This window comes from Mycteria americana, chromosome 10 (assembly GCF_035582795.1).
Source record: "Mycteria americana isolate JAX WOST 10 ecotype Jacksonville Zoo and Gardens chromosome 10, USCA_MyAme_1.0, whole genome shotgun sequence".
NCBI classification, from domain to species: Eukaryota; Metazoa; Chordata; class Aves; order Ciconiiformes; family Ciconiidae; genus Mycteria; species Mycteria americana.
In genome coordinates, this window is record NC_134374.1 from 9,304,130 (window position 1) to 9,321,932 (window position 17,803).

Sequence of the window (17,803 nt, forward strand, 5' to 3'; positions counted from 1 at the left end):
GCTTAAGGTGCACAAAAGCAATTGCTTTTTTGTCACACTGTTTATATTAGCATTAAGCAATGCTGCTAAATCAGTCTGTAGCACAGCAACAGGGAAAAAAAGCCTCTCAGCTCTTCAGGTGCGACTCATAAGCTGCCAGTATCTGCCTTAGCAGGTAAGCAAGCGGAAGGGGAGCTGCTCTAGATGGGAACTAGTAGCAAAGGACTGCAGAGACCGTAGCCCCCAGTGAAGAGAACAGCTCCTTCTTGGGCAGAGTCCAAATTCAGTGGGGGAATAACTGGGAGTCGTTCCGGTGCACTGGGGCTGCGTCCGCACTGCAGGTGCTGTGCATACGGACATGCGGTTCGGGAAGATCTGCAAAAGAATTCTGCAACTCTTGACTGGATCAGGATGTAACCAATGCTAAACTCCAGTTCAGTCCGAAGCAACCAGTTTACACCTATGCTGGTGTCTGCTAGATTTTTTTTTTTTTTCTTCCTTCAGGGTATCCAGACAAAAGTAAACAGAGGAGGAGCCTACATTTTCATTGTTTCTCAGAAATGTATCTCATTTTGCTGTACATTCCTTTTTTAGGACGTGTTATCTGTTTAAAAAAAGAAAAAAAGAAAAAACAGAAAAAAAGAAAAAGATAAAAAGAATAAAAGATAAAAAACAAATGTGTAGTGAAAAATCTTCTGTAACTTTGGATTAAGAGGTAACTGATCTTTTTAAAAAGAGAACTAAGTTATTTACTTTGTAAATGTGCTGATGGCATGGATCCATCTTACTGACCTCAGCATCCTTTTTTTTTAAGATTTTGGGTTTTGTTTCCAATATTAAGTTATTTTAAATTGTGGTTGAAGCAATAGAAAATTGAAATATGGATTGTGCATGACTGTGTCTTGAGTGTAAAAATATTGCAGTTTGAAACTTGGACCTAAAGTATTGCAAATAAAAGTTATAAATACCAGTGGGTTGTGTGACTGCAGCTTTTCCTATAGGATTTGCTGGTGGTGTTTGACAAAGGAGCGTCAGGGCTGGGTGCAGGTACATCTGCAGAGGCAGAAAGGCTTCATCTGTGTGGCTGTGGGTGCTTGTGGCTTTGTCCTGTGCCACCAGCGTACGGTGTCATGAAACGGGACTTAACCTGCCACGAGCCCATTTTACCCTCTGCTACTGGGGCTCCTTGTTATCTCGTGTCCGTGAAAGCAGACAGGCTGCCTTTCTACTGCTTCCCAGTTTGCAAAAATGCACGGCGTGCTGTGGTTCTTCAGTCTGCTGCGCCTTCATTGTTCCATATTTATAAAAAAACAACACCCCCTCCTGATGAATACGGAGAGTTGCACAGCCGGTGATTCGCCACACTTCCTGCCCAGAAATCTTTAAAACTGCTCATTGAACACCAGTCACTTCAGCTCTTGTGCTGCCGCTCACACAAAGCTGTGATAAAATCACCTGGGTGCCTGCACAGAAGTGAAGTGATGCCGGAGTTAGGGGTATGCAGGCAGCCTGGACTCCACTGGATGGACTGGGAGTCCATCGCTACCTGCTGTGCTTCTGCATAGCCGCGGTCTTGCCGAGCAGATGCTCCAGCTCCCATGGTTTCACTCTTATCTGCCAACAGTGGTGGAAGCGGGGGGAAATGGGGGCTCCAGCCCCCTGGGTAGGTGAAGGTATGCGCCCCTGCTCCATCGTACCGCAGCCTGGCCTCCGTGCCAGGTCCCGTCTCCCATTCACACACGGTTCGTGTCCTGGTGGTGTTCCAGCTACTGGCTGCCACCAGTCCTGAGCTCTGCTGAGGCTGCCCGACCTCCGGGCCCCCCTCAAATGCCTCCTCCAGCCCAGCCCCAGCTCTCACTGTTGCAGCGTCCGGTGCGGGTCCCCTCCTGCTCGGCCACACTCCCTCGGCTCCAGCAGCGCTGGCTCCCACTGGGCCGTTCCTCCTGCGCGGCTGAGGCGGGAAAGGCCGGACGGCCGTCTCCGCGAAACGCGGGGGGCTCACCAGTCCATCCGTGGGGAAACCCTGCCGGGGGTACGGCCCACATGCAGCAAAGGGCTGCACCTGGGCCACGGAGAAGAGACAAAATAGACGTGTGCGCACACGAGAAAGCACCTCATGTAACTGTATAACCCACAGGCTCCCTAGCTAGCTTTACGTGTGCTATTCATGTATATCTGTACATGTACTGCCCCCTCAGACAGTTATGTAACCAGCAATTTATATATGTGTGGTTTTAAATATGTGCACACACACACGAGACCCTTATCTAACTACGTAACAGTAGCTCTCTGTACGTATGTATAAGTACAGAGAGAGCAAAACAAATAACACACTCTCTAGTTCTCTCTATATACTATAGTACACAATGTATGTATTTTATAACTGCATTAAAATATGTATACACACACCCATATATTAAAAAACACATTTATTTATTTATTATAAATGGCAAGAAAGTGATGCCATTATGTACTGGTAGCTATACTGTGCATGTGTATAACATAGATCTAATACTACTAACACTAATAAAAGTAGACAGAGAAAGCATGCTATATGGTTATAAAAGGGTCTGACAGAGAGACCCTTATGTAACTAACACGCTAGCCCTTTACATATACAATATATACATGTATTAAATATATGTCTGTCTATATACAGAGCGAGCTTTATGCAACTATATAACTCACTCTAGCCTTACACTTCTTTACATGATATACAGTGAGACCTTTATATAACTGAACAAAAAAACTCATGCTCTAGCTATCTACGTTATAGCATATCTACATAATTTTATAGACATATATACAGACATAGACACATATGTGAGACCCTTATACTCTCTCCCTAGTGATCTATTTATAGATGCATTTTACATGTATACCCACAAATACAGTGAGACCCTTAGGACTATATAACACACTCTCCTGCTATCTTTATGTATGATATGTATGTATGATCTTTATATAGACTATAGTCTATACCATAATTCTATGTGTAATATAGCTATACATTTCTATATGTATATATACACATATGTATAGCCATACAGATATGTATAGCTATACATAGCTCTACTAATATATGAGCCTACCTACATATTAATAAAATATGCAATATAGTATATAGACAGTGTTATATAGTTATGTGCTCGCTGTGTATATATGGCATATTTTTATATCTAGAATATCTCTATATAGACAGCGAGACCCTTCTGTAACTATAATTCTCTCTCCATCGACATATGTTTTTATGTATTAGATGTATATACATATAGAGGCACTTACATAACTACATAACATACTACATATTACACATATATAAATAGTTACAAAACATGTATATAATATAAAGATTGCTAAAGCGACCGAGGGAGCGTTATATGGGGGGGGGGGTGTATGCAACTGTATAAAATACACACACATGACTATATAATTATATTTATAGATAGCGAGTGTGTTGTAGCGCTGTAGACATACATGTACTCTATACTGTATATAGCTGTCAAGCGAGACAGAGACGGGGGCGGGGAAGGTGTGCAAGCACACACGCGTGAGCACACACACACTCTTAACATAAGCCAGTAGCCAGAATGAAAGTGTTCTATAGCTACAGGAAGGACTCCACTCTGTATGCATGTACGTATTATATGGGGGGGTCGTATGAGAGAGAGAGAGACCCTGCTATAACCATGGAACGCTATCTCTCACTAGCCATAGACATTATAGTATGTATATGAATACACATGCCCACTAAAGACAGCCATATAAGTAGCTAACATACACTCTCACCCTGGCGCGCGCTCTCATTACATAGTATATATATTTTGTGTGTGTGTGTGTGTGTGCGTGTGCACCCACTCACATGCAAAACCCCCCATATCACTCTCTCGAGCCATAGCCCCTTACATAATGCTCCCCTCTTAGCCATCTATATATTATATAGTATATCTTTTTATATATACATACAGGCCCTTCTATAAATGTTACACACTACATATATATATATATAAAAAAATACAGTGTATAGTATAATGTTATATATAATACAGTGTACAGTATAATCTATGGTATCTTCTATAAATTATGTACTACGTATTTTATACATGTGTGTGTATGCATGCGCATACACATGTGCACACACAGAGCCCTTCATGTAATTCTCTCTAGCCTTATATATATTAAAAATATAAAAACAAAATATATATTAAAATATTTAATATACTAAAAATATTTTTATATATACACACACCCTATATATGGGGGGAGACACCCTTCTATAACTATGTAACTCCATTTTATACATAGATAGGTTTAGATATGTATATGAAAATATTTTATGTATATCTAGCTATACACAGATAGACAGCTCCCATACAAATACGTAGCTCTATATTCTATGTATGTATATAGAAACCATTATAAAACAATCTCTATCCATCCATATATTTTTAATACAGCTATATATGTAGCTATAGCTATGTATGTCTGTTAATATATTTTTTATATCTATAGGAACGAGCATGCGAGCAACTTACATAACTAGTAACACTTTCTCGCTCACTATCCATGCATGTTATATATATGTATATACAAAAGCATATAAAAGAGCTAGACCCTTCTACAAAAAGACCCTTATATAACTGTGTAACATACACTCTAGCTACAATATAGAATACATACATGTATATGTGCATACACATATACAGACACTTAAATAACGTTCCTTCTCTCTAGCCATCTGTATCATATGCTGCCTATTTTTATATATTTTATATACACAGAGACTCTTCTATAAATGTTACACACTATATATTACAAATATAGTGTATAGTATAATGTATGGTATCTTCTATAAATTATGTACTATGTAGTTTATACGTGCGTACGCATCCTCATATACATGCGCACACACAGAGCCCTTCACATAATTCTCTCTAGCCACATACATATAAAAAATAAAATAAAAAAAAATTCTACCAGTATAACACACGCTATCTATATTATGTATATATACACACACACACACACACACGTAGACACGTTGTCGCAGAAGAGTCAGCGATCACTCAGATCCGTGTACGTGTGTTTTACACACACGTATATAAAATACATGAGGGGGAAGGAGAGTGTCGCACCGCCACAGAGCGGGCTCCCCGAGCCCCGAGGTACCGCTCCAGCCCTCTCCCGCCACGGCCGTGCCCCGCACCCTCCCCGCCGCCCCACGGCCGTGCCCCGCACCCTCTCCGCCCCACGGCCGTGCCCCGCACCCTCCCCGCCGCCCCACGGCCGTGCCCCGCACCCCTTCCCGCCGCCCCGCGCCCGCGGCCCCTCCCGCGCCCCCCGCCAGGCCGCCGGGGAAAGATGGCGGCCGCCCCCTCCTGCCAGGGCCGGCGGCGGCAGCGGGAGCGGGGCGCGGGCGCCCCCCAGCGGCGGCGGGCGCTCACGGCAGCGGCGTCCCGCCCGGCCCGCCCGCCCCGGCCCCAGCGCCCCGCGGCGCTCGGGCGGCAGCGGGAGCGGGCTGGGCCCTCGACGGGCGGAGCCGGCAGCTGGGGAACGCGTGCGCTTACAGCTCGGCAGCGAGGGCCGGTGGGCAGCAGGCCCCGCCGCGCGACGCGGAACGAGCTGCGCAGCCGCCCGCCCTGCGCAGGGGCCGTGGGTCGGGGACCGACCTCTGCGCGGCACCTGACGCCTCCCCTCACGGGGTCCCCCCCAGGGAGGGGGAGGAGAAATGCAAAGGTACGGGCTGGGGCTCCTAGCCCAGCACCTGCCAGGCCCAGTGCTGACTCCTTTGGAGTAGAAAAGACCTTCAGCCTTCATAGCTCACAGCCGATACCGGCAGTACTGACCTGGCAGTACTGACCTAGCAGTAGCGACAGTCGGTTGTTTTCCCCAGAAAATGCAGGAGACGGTAACACTCACAAATGCTGGCTGGAAGCTACAGCTGTGGCTGCTCACCGTTAACATCTGGGACCATCCTCTGCACCCCAACCAGTAGATGATGCTGCGGGAGTCAGGCTATCTATCCATCCTGCAGCCAACTAGAGTGAGAATTCGAAACAGTGAGGATTTAGTTGAGACAAACAGCAAAAATATGGGTGGAGTGGAGCTCTGGTAGCCCCAACAGCGCTGCTGTGCGCTGTGCTCAGCAAAGGCAGTCCGGTACTCCCTGCAGAGGTGACTGGTCTGGTGTGCCAGAGGAGAAGAATAAGCGTCAGGCTAAGCCTAACGGGGGAGAGGCACGACGATTCACAAAGCTCATCCTGGTGGAGGGAGGAGGGAAAGGGAATGGGAACACAGCAGTGAGGACAAAAACTGGGCTTCACTTAAATAAATAGCATTTTAAGTAAACAATATAAATAGCACTCTGCCTGGGGCCGAGGGCTGGCAAGTGGGTCTGAATTACACCGTAAAATCTGACAGGACTGCTGAGAGGCTGCTGTTGTGCAGCCAGGGACAGGATGAGTCCCCAGACCTGGGGCTTGGTCTTCCCCAGGGTGAGGGACAGCAAGGAAGGCTACAGTACGATGGCGACCGCGATGAGCTGGGAACTCATCGGGGGAAAGTGGGGAGCAGTTGTGAAGTAAAAGGCAGGCAGGGGGGAGAACTGTTCAGTAAACAGCTGAGATGATACATTTTTGAGCTTGTTCAATAAGAAAAATGTAATTTGGGGGTCATCCCAGAACGATTTCTTTTATCTGAAACCAACTGTTTCATTTCAGAAATTACTGAACACGTTTATTTTTTTGTTAACCTTTTATTTAGGTCATTTCATATTGAAAAGTAAAGAAAGATTAAAATCAAACATTTTCCAACTATTTACCTCTGTTTTAATTTTTTGGGGGCAAAACTCTCTGCTGAAGGTTGCTCAAGTATGTACATAAATGCAGTCCCCCCACAAAAAAATCCCTTCATTTTCCCACAAATTATCATTAACTGTTAAAAAATACTGCCCAGCTCTGGTGACATTTGATCTTAAATTCCTGTGTCTGTCTGAAAAGGCAAACCTCTTATCTCAAACATAGCACATCTACCTTCCCTGTAAGCCAAAAACCCATGGAGCTGGCTTTGCTTTCAGTGCATGGCAAGATGTACAACCGGAGAAAGAGCCGCAGAGCAGTGGGCTCTGCCCCTCTGCTCCCCCTCTCTTGCAGGGAGCAGGCAGCAGTGCAAGCCCCTTCCAACCTGCTGGTGCCTTGGCTTCACCTGGGATTGCTCCCATCTCCCACGTGCCTGGGTGGGAGGAGAAGCCAGAAGCCTCTGTAAATCAGCACAGCCAGTCGTGTTCCCAGCTTGGATCAGCTCCTGCTGATGGGCAAATCATGTCTGCTCCAACTACTTCCAAAAATGAATAAATGCAGAGGTGCAGACATTCTGCTTGGTCTCAGCATGCCTGAGCCTCCCACAGCTACCAGCACTGGGCTGCGATACCCTCAGGACAACACTGAGAGAGCAACAGAGCTCCATTTCCAGGCTGGCCAGCACCGGTGTTCAAGGGCCCCGTGTCCCCATGCCACGGGGTCAAACTGTGGGAATGTCTTGAGCTGACATAATTATCAAGGCCTAAAAATCATCACCTTTATACACTCCACCCTGACTTCGCTCTTTGTCAGGCTGTACATGACAAAGAACTGCTGGGCAAGCTCTCTCTGCCCCACTGACGCTGGGGACAACACTTACGCAGATGCTGAAATGGGGTGGTGGTGCTGGGAGCTGGAGGCCAGGGCTGCGAGGCTCAAAGGAGACAGCCAAGGGATTCTCCTCCAGCTAGGAGGCGAGATGGCTTTGTGCCCTCCATGAGCTCAGGCAAGCTCTCGGATCAGGCAAATACTGGGGTAGGGAGGCATGAGCCTCCGGTCTTTTGCCGGCTGCCTCAGTCCGCAGAAGGGAAAGCAGCCTGGCCATGCTGGGTGCTATCTCTGAGACGAACCTTCTTCAGGCTAAACACTGACCCAAATCAATCAGCTGGCCAAGCCAACCTCTCCTTACTGCACCCGTCTCATACAGAACAGCCCCTGGAGAAAAGTCTGTCTGAAAAGGGAGTTATATGACATGACCTGTTCTGCTCTGCCTCAGCGTGCTCTCCTGCACACCTTGCTGCCCTACGAATTGCAGTGCGGGCCTTTAACCATGCTGGAACACCAGCATGGTGCTCTCTGCCCGTTTGGTGAAGGCGTGCCAACGGGCTGCAGTCACCCCTCGTGCCCCGCTGCTGAGAAGCAGCTACCATGGCATAAAATAGTGTGTGAGGAAAAGCGAGGCAAACAGGTCTTAGTGCAGGGCTAGGACAGGCCCAGACTGAGTTGCAGTTCCCTGTGTGGCTTGCCTGAGCTCTGGTCTGTATGAGAAAGTTCATGCTTTTGTTAAAAAAAAATTGCAGTTTATACACATATCTGCGCGTAAGCAGCTCTGAAGCCATGAGTTTACAGAGAAGAATTACACTTGCCTGCGGGGCTGTCAGCCACGTGTAGTTCACATCTGACAAATGCTCTGCGTGCAAAATGGCTTGAGCCCAAGCTATTTAAAAAGAGAGCTGGACTTAGGTGCTTGGTACATGCAACTAAGCTGTGGCAGTATAATATCATTCGTAGCCTTACATTCCATCTCAAACATATCAGAGAAAGCTTTTTCCTACCACAGCAATGATCCTTTTGGAGCCCTGAGGAGACTTCACAACCTTTTGTGAAAACATTAACTCTACTGAGGGCCATTTTATAAATTACAAAAATTGCACAAAATGGCCGAAGTGGTTACGAGGTACACAGAAATCCAAATTTCCTGGCTGTACAAAAGGCAGAATAGTCATCCTTTAGCTTCACTTTCAAGACCAGAATTTGCAACCATATAAAATCAATTTCCGAGAGGTCTAACACAGGGAGCCTCCTACACTGCCAGAATCACTGCACAGCTTGACAACACAGAAATGTCTGCTATGAGGAAACCCTGCCTGTCCTCCATTATACCCAAGTTAAACTTCATCAAAGACGTCAGCTCTGTCAGCAATAAACCAATGCAAAATTTCAAGAGTGAAACCTAATACCTGCCAGGGCGCAGCATCTTTGTTTTACAAACCCATCCGTGTCATGAGCTAATGTCCTCTTTCACTCTGGTGCTACCCATCACATCTAATGAAGCAAAAGGAGTGTTATTCCATTTTTAGCATCACGTGGATTAAACAAAGCCTCCTTAGCAAGGAGGCTCCCATTACTGAATTTGTCCTCTGAGCAAAACCACAGCTGAATTGTGAGGTGCCCTTCTCTTGGTCACAGATATCAACTTGTGAGTCATCAGCTTGAGGTGGAGAACAGAAGAATAAGAAGGTCAATCTGAGAGCCTTTATGTGGGTAAAGCTCTTATTTGCTGTGGTGTTCAAATAGGCACTGCAAGACCTGCCCTTCTATTTTAATGTTGCCGTAGCGTGCCTGGTCTTAAGGCTACGACCTATGACTGAACTCCTTGAGTAATGCTATTTTCACCAAGGAACACAAACATCTGATCTGTAGCAATAACAATGAAATTCATCAATAATTTTATATACCTATATGGGGAAAAAAATTCCAATCAAAGCTTAAAAAAAATCCCCCTCCCAAATACAGCCTGGCAGTGAACAAGGACTAAGCCATGCGAATCCACCTTGTGCTTGCCACCCCACCAACCTGCTGGTACGTGACCAGGGAGATGTAGCCATTCCTGGCTGCACCCAGTCCTGCTGCTGAGAACAGATGACGATGTGCTGAGAACCTGTGAGAAGAGTCACGTGTGCTTCCAGCTTACGTGCCGAGAGCTCCTGAAAGATGCTGCTGGGGAAGATGGTCACATCTTAATGAGCCTATCTGCTAACATTTAATTTGGCCCCTCTTCTACTGTATTTGCTGTATCACGAAGATATATATGTATAAATACGTATTTTTCCCTCTTTAAAAGCCTCTCTCCCCATTATCCATGATAATGTGGAGAGTTAGAGGGCTTTTTCTTTTTAAAGCGATTATGGTTATGTGCAACCTTTGCTCCCAAGTCATTCACACAGAAAGCACAGACAAGCCCCCCTGCTGTGAGGTGACAGCTCTGTCTGGCTCTGCGGGGCTTTGGTATTCATAGCTCCACGAGGTCATCGCTAGAAAAAACCGTGACAGTGATGTGACCTGGCACCTCGGCTGCTTCTCGGCTGCCTCTCCCTCGGAGCTGCAGAGTCTGCTGTTCTCTGGGGTCACTGGGTGAAGCTGCCAGCACTGCCTGGCCGAGGAACTGGTCACACAAGACGTTGCTGTTCCAGACCTAGAGACAAGGGAACAGAAATAAACCCAGCTGAAGCAGTGCTTCTCTCACACTCCACCTAAAAAGGTTGTGCTGGAGGAGGGTCATCCCCATTAACCCCTTGAAAAAGCAGTGAGGAGGGGGCATACATCTAAATTTAGCTAATTGTCTAGAGAGCATGTGGGAGATTCTGGATTTGCATGCTCATTTACATAGACTATGCAAATAAGGAGCTAAATGCAGCTTTTTGCTTTCTAGGTTACAGCCTGCCTAGAAGAGGAATAAAAATTACCTGTTTGAGCTCATCAGCAGTAAAAACCTACATGCAATCAGCCTGTCTGTGCTACTCTGCCTGCTTGTGCTCACCTCTGCAGTGTCTTCAGTGCTTTTCCTCTGACTGTGCTAGAGCAAGGTCCACACTGCTAGAGCAAGGGACAGCAGTAGTTCTGGAGTCCTTGGACATGTCCTTTGTCACTACTCAGGATGGGGTTGGGCATATAGCAAGCAGCAACCGAAATGGTATTAACAGTGGGTTTTGCTGCTAGTCTCACATGCCAGTCTTTGTTTGGTCTGTGAAGCTGGTTAGTATCTAACTTTCAGTTATCCTGGAAAAGTCAAAATGTTTGAGCTGCAGACTGTAGAGAGATGGGGTGAGGTCCCATGTGTCAATCAGATCTTTACTAAGGATTAGGCAGTCCTGTACATGCCAAGAACACAGACCATGTTCCATCAGTTATTGTATCAGTTCCCTCCATAACTACAGTCTGTGGTTTGTGGGGTAACACTGCTATCATCCTCCTTCTATTTAAAATATTTATATATTTATATATTTATTTATATAATAATATATTATATAATTATAATTATATACATTATATCTATTTATATAATATTTACCTATAATATGAACCTATTAGTTCAAAGGAGTACTATATGGCTCAGGAGTACTATGTACCAGTACTGCATTAGGCAGCGAAAAGTCAGAAATGTGTCTCTTCTTCCAACACAGTGCTATAAAGCTATTTCAATTTCTGGTTACGTGCCACAGTTAATTGATTCACAGATTCATTGTAACATCTCCCTGCACTGATGAAGAAGACACAGTCCTTAGTATTTGTCTAATACTAAACTGTGTGTATCAAACTGAAAAGCCGTTCCACTCTCCCAAAGTTTTCCTGGACTGCCCTCATCTAAATACCAAGCTCTGTTTCTCCAACTAGTGCTGAGGTAAACAGTGTGATCTAGTACCCACAGGACTAGAATTCAAGGTAAAAAACTTCTTAATAGTAGCCTTAGCTTTGGTTTTATTTCAAACACTGACTCTGGACAACACTTGGCTTTTCTTTGTCTCTGTTTCGTCAGGTACCAAATGACGCAAAAGGTAATTCTGTAAATTCCTCCAAAGCCTTGGAATGAAATATGCCTTCTGATCCCTAAGTGTCATCAGTTGCTGTTTTATGGAAGAGACCTAGACTACAGAATCAGCAGAACAGCTGAACAGCTCCAGGCACAGCCCAGTAAGGGGAGCAGAGGTTCTCACGCTTCTATCCTGGGTATCAGCCATATGAAGGTAGAGTTAGCATACATCAAGCCCAGACATGCTGTTGTGTTCCCCTGCCTGCCTTTAGCAGCCCACCCTGCGTGGCTCATCTCACCTGGACAATGATAGGACTGTCGATGTTCCTTCTGTAGAAAATCACTTGTGTGTTGAAGATGGCACTGGTCGTATCACGTTGGACAGGGGAGCGCATGTTTTGGTTCTCACACTTAATAAGCACATAGGGATCTGCTCCTAAAACGCAATCAGCAGTACAGCTCTTAGGACACAGAATGGCAGCTGAGACCTGCCCAGAAACCCAGCAGAAGCAATCTCCTCCTGCGCCTGGCAGCACCACTGCTACTGAGCACAGGAACAGGGCACCAGAGCACGCCACATCCGCTGCCAGCTGCCCATCACCAGCAGAGGTGAAATACCTCATTCTTGTAACAACTGGATGCTCAGAGCTAGAAACCAAGCACCATTTGCTGTGAAAACAGCTCACTCCTAGACTGGGATTGCGATCTTTCCACATTCCCTTGCTGTACATCCTCCTGGCTCATCTAACACAAAGTCTTCAAAGTGACACTCTAAGCTCCCCGACACTGCTCTAGATGTGAGAGCCAAAATGCATCTGTGCCTACGCAAGCTGATACGTAGTTCTGGGTGCCTGGGCCAAAATGGAAGGTAAAAACGGTTCATCATCCACAATTCCTGTGGAGGGCAAGGACAGGAACTCCAGAGAACTGCTTTTAGATCATTGAATGCACATCTCAGTGCCCGCCCTTAGACTGCTTAGCTTGAAAGTGCTGTCTACTGTATTCTGATATGAGTATTACTGCTCGGAGGTAGTTTTCAAGAAGCAGTTTCTCTTCCAGAAAGTAAAATATTGTAAAAATGCAAAAACATTTTGTAGGAGTGCACTGGTTTCAACAAAGTTTTCTGTGGGAAACTGTCAAAGCAAATCCTCCCCAGTTGCTCATTTCATTCCCATGAACCTGAGACAATTTCTTCGGTTCTATCGCTTGGATCGATGTAATTTTAAAATTTATGTTATCACAATGCGTTTGTATCTATTATAAGTCCTAGTTAATGTTTTAAACTACACTTTAATCATACATAACCCACTGAGTTTATTCAACATTCTAGAAATGCTTTGTTGTTTTTACACTGAACATTTTTACTTTGTTGTAAATGTTGATATTTTCTTTTCATTCCAATAGGGAGCAAGAACTGATTTGGAAACAGCTGTCTTTATCCTCAAATAGAATGGACCATTCCACTTCTAATTAACTTTTAATTAAACACAGGCACTACCATTTTTTTGCATTTCAACACAACTATTTCTGTTCATTCCTATTGTTAATGACAGCATATCTGTTTTTCCACACCTTGCTACTTTTTAGATATGGATTTTAAATAAACCCACTGAATGTGTGTAAGTGTAAGTCAGACTCGTGACCATTTCTTACACACATTTCATCACCGTCTACTTGAAAATGCCACCACTGGAGTGACAGCCATAAGGCAGCATAATTTTAAGGCAGCTTTTGTTTTTTAACAATTCATACCAGGATGATTTTCCTCAAACACGCCACTCATTTACAAGAATGGATACCAACATCTCACGCAAACAAACCACGTAACAGCTACATCCGAAACAGAAGGAGCTAATTCCACTTACGAGAAAGAAACAGATTTTTCCATATGCTGCACTATGATTATACCTGGCCAGACGTACGATAGGCCTGTTACCCTGACAACATCTCACACTTTCTATAGCAGGTAGAAACGTATTGGCTTTTCTGATAGGCAATTACTTTCTGTGTCACTGAATGTGTGGATTTAGCTCTGGGGCATGGGGCGGCACCACGCTGTGTAATCAGTGATGGAAAAGCTCCCCCCTTTGCAAAGAGATTTGGAAAATGGATCTGAATAAAATGGGGTCTTGCATGAAATGGTGTCAACTACTTTGGCCGAAGGCAAAGAGCAAAGCAACATCTGATCATTAACAGTAATTAAGAGATAAAGGGCATAAGAAGGGGCGGGGAAAGGACACAGAGCTTAAAGAGGTAACAGGCATATCTGCTGGAAGACGGAGCTGTTAATGAAGGGGCTTGCTAACTGAAAGGAAAAGGAAAGCTAACATTTGAAAGAAACAGATTCAAATTCTCAGAAAGAGCTAGAAAAAAAGAGGGAGGTAGATGAGGAACATGAAAGGTACCTGCAGAGCACGACCTCACGATGGCATTGTTGAGTGGTCAGTTATATTAGGACTGACTCCAATCCCAGAACAAAAGAAAGAAATGGGAGAGCTGCATATGTGGGATGAGACAAGGGACGTTCTCAGCTACAGCTGGCCCAGTTCTTTGCATCTCTGGGCCTGGTTTATTTACAGTACAAAGACAATGCAGAAAGGGCTAAGAACATGGAACAGCAACATCCTACTATTTGCCATGAGCTGGGAATGAAAAGAACTGGAGCTGCTACTCTGGCAACTGCTCTGGCAGTGGAAGGAGGACGGGGTTCAGTTCTCAGGCACACATATGTCTCAAGCTATGCCTTGAACACCGTGCTATGTACAAACAACTGTTTCATCTCCATCCTACGGCCGTGTTGTTGTATTGGGAAGTTGTACGAAAGAACAGCGCAAAGGAAAGAGTTGAAAACTGTAAAAGCCAGAAACACTTGAACAGTAATGACATTTCTAAGGCTTAAAGAAATCTATGCACAGTAGTCCAAGGCTAACTTTGTTGGGGTTGGTTTTTTTGAGAATTGGACTGAGGGTCTAACATCCACATCCTTCAGCACTGTACCAAACACAAAAGGCTTTCTAGAAAACGTTCCGGAGAAAAAGTTCTCAGAGCATTCCCACTCTTCTCCAGCTAGACCACTCTTACTGGTATACGGAGAGCTATGACAAACTCAGTCACTGGAAAAAGGCATGGGCCAAACAGAGCAGACACAGTGCTGAGACACAAGCAATGCCTTGGGAATTACAACAGGTTGTTTTTGCCTTTTGCAGTTGAGTCTTTGCTCATGTGATACCTCTTAGCTTCTCCTGCAATACAGATAATAAAAGGGAGTCTTTCCACTGGCATCAGTAGATCCTCCCCCGATCTCTGCTCTGTTTTCTCTCTGCTTCCCTTCTCATGCTTTGACTGGATATTTACCAGCTGCTTTTTGCCTCCTCCTTCCTTCTGTTTCTCAGACTGCTCCCAAGGCAACTGCCATTAAAAGTACCAGATACTGTGTTTACCGTGTTTGTCGCATACCGGGGATCACACCACCTAGTTTAGAAAAGAAGTGGTGAAAGGCAATCAAACATGCAAATTCAACATGGAATTTCAGTGGGAAGAATTAAAAATGCAAAAGGTGATTTGTTCTCAAAGATAAGCTCTTGGGAAAAGAGTGTGACAGACAGTAGCAAGAGCAATTTTTAAGACAGACTTGGGAATGAGAGACAGAAAATCTCCAAGCACACAGTGCTTCCTTATCTTCTTGCAAACCTGCCACTGCACTTGGCTCACAGTTGTATCAACTTCAGAACAAGCTAACTCAGAGAGAGGTACTTCCAAGAAAAGCAGCCTATATGCATTCAGAATTGAGTCTGGGCAGCTAGATTCATCCACTAGTCTTGATAACAGCAAATCATCCATTACTTTTTCCAGACAGGACGATGGATCAAAGACAGCAGCAAGGGGAAGCTTTCTAATAAACATTTAAAATAGAGATTAAACAACCTTCCTCTGGCAGGGAGCAGAGTTCTGATGACAACCAGCTTGTGAACTAGGCCGGGTGTGCACTTGCTATGCAATCTTCATTCTCTTCCAGTTTTAAGCAGTTGCTCAGAAATTTGTGCTAAGCACAACTCTCAGATGACAGTGATGGGCTTATGTGAAGAACAGTGCATTCAAGTCTAAAATCCCTCTATCCAAGTTGTATCAAAAAAAGGTATCTCTGTTTAGGCTGCTCTTACTTTCCGCAACTGCATACCCCAGTGTCAGAGTGTAGTCTAACAGTGTAGTCTAACAGGAGCTGGTAGAAGGCCAAGGCTTACGTAAAGCTGATAGGGGGGATTCAGGCTGGAAAGCAGAATGTCTAAACAAGAATTACTGTCCTTGGGAGAGAAGCACATCCTGAAGAAATATGTAAGCTAATTAAAATGTTTTGGGAACCATCTGAAACAACTAGTAGAAGTGTGGTAAGAAGCACCCTCACGAGAACTATCCTCATTATAATACCAAAAGTCACACCCCTTGAGCTGGAGACCCTGGCCCAAGCAGAGACCCCTCACCTTTGAGCATGCACAGAATATTAAAGTAGCACTGTAGCTTTAAATTGAAATAAGAGAAATGTAGACCAATAGAAAACTGCTTTGTGTAATTACTTATGCATATGCATAACTAGACTGTATAAATACTGTACCTGTATGACTGAACTTTGTTCTAGCTTTGTGGAGCTACCACCTAGCAGCCATCTCTGCACAGACATGAAATAAAAATACCTCTGCTCTGTGTGTATATTGGCGTCTCGCACACCAGGTAAATGACCTCACACTTGTGGGATAACAAGAGTATAGAGACATCCTGATGTTTTCAGGACAGTTTGTCACAGAAATGTAATGCCATGTCTCAGTTCTCAGAAGCTTCAGAATGAATCATAACCTCCTCCTTTATCATCAAGTTTTGTCTTCTCTCTACGCTAAGGGATGACAGTGATGAACCGGGCAGGTGGCTGAACAAGGTGGAATACAGCTGACAGACGACAGAGACTGAGCGTAAGAAAAGCAGCAGCTTGAGAGCTGAGATGCTGCAGATTGGAAGGTGAAGTCAGGAAACCCTTGTGAAGTGCAGTGGGGCTCATCAGACGCAGCAGCTCACGTAGGAACGAGTTGCCATCAACCTTCACACCAGAAAATGAGTAACCTTTGTGTGAGGTCCTCTTAGCAGCAGGAAAACACAACCACTTAATCTACCTATTTTCTACTTGAATAAACATATTGACTGTGCCTAACCTGAAAGGAAGCCTCTACTTGTCACTCCCAATGGCAATTGCTGTGTGGCCTACAACTCACAGTATTGATTAGATGGGAGGCTGCTGTTGACTTTTGAGTCTAGTTCGCATCAGGAAATGCTCCAGGAGCAGCAGGTAAGGCTAGTATTTCGGTAACTGCCCGTGTGACTTCGAGGTCTAAACTCACTTCTGAGAAAGCTCATCTTTTTCAAATGCCTGGCTGCTATTTCTCCTTGAGATAAGCATGGGAGAGGGTCCAGGCGTGGATCCAGAGAAGCAAGGGAGGAGATGAGAGATGACAAGGAGTTGCATTCTTTTGTGGCAGTATGAGGAAGCAATCTTAGAATATGGGATATTTAATGTCTCTGGACACATTACTTTCTAGTGTAAATTTACAATCCAGCCAGCCAGTGTGCTTCAGGGAATTTCTATATCCACTCTTTTAACCTACCAAAACAACCCCCAAATGTGAGAAACATGTACAATACCCAGCTTTTTATGTTACCAAAAATGGACCCTAGTATCAATCGGGAGCTTTGCCAAATTTCCCAGCAAGGTGTCCTGAGAAGGCAGAGTGCCAGTTATGGGCGTTATCCTTGTCATTGCACAGCTTGATTTTATTGTGTAGCACAAATGTCAGCAGCGCGCATTTGGCTTCATGGTTTTTTTTTATTTACACACTCTCCCTACTTCATTTGTCTGAAGCTGCTATAAGATGTGGCATTCTGCAAGACAATCTGTGCAGGTACTCTGTGAGTTGGAGATACTTATAGAAAAAAAAAGGCTAATAAAGAAAGACTCAAACAGGGATTTCATAGCAGAATTCAAGATAATAGGGAAGCTACTGAAGTGAAGTAACTCAGCTCTCCTTCAGTGCCCCCTGAATGGATGAGATTTGGAACTGCAGGCTGAAAACAGACAAAGGCTTTTACTGAACGCTTTATGTTGATACAAAAGGACAATATTTTAACTTTTTTGGTGAAGTTTTATTCAAAGTCAAACAATAAGATTCATTTAGGT

General features: G+C 44.7%; 1 protein-coding gene across 2 annotated transcripts in view; it reads right to left on the bottom strand.

Moving 5' to 3' along the window:
• Positions 1–6,722: 6,722 nt before the first annotated feature.
• Positions 6,723–17,803, bottom strand: part of CAPN6 (calpain 6) — a 69,728-nt gene continuing 58,647 nt past the window's right edge. For both annotated transcript variants that reach the window (XM_075513180.1, XM_075513179.1), the window contains exons 13-14: positions 11,886–12,022; positions 6,723–10,251 (exon numbers count right to left, since the gene is read on the bottom strand). In XM_075513180.1, the coding sequence (XP_075369295.1) occupies positions 10,069–10,251; positions 11,886–12,022 (320 nt within the window). In that variant the 3' untranslated portion in view covers positions 6,723–10,068. The remainder of the gene's footprint in view (positions 10,252–11,885; positions 12,023–17,803) is intronic.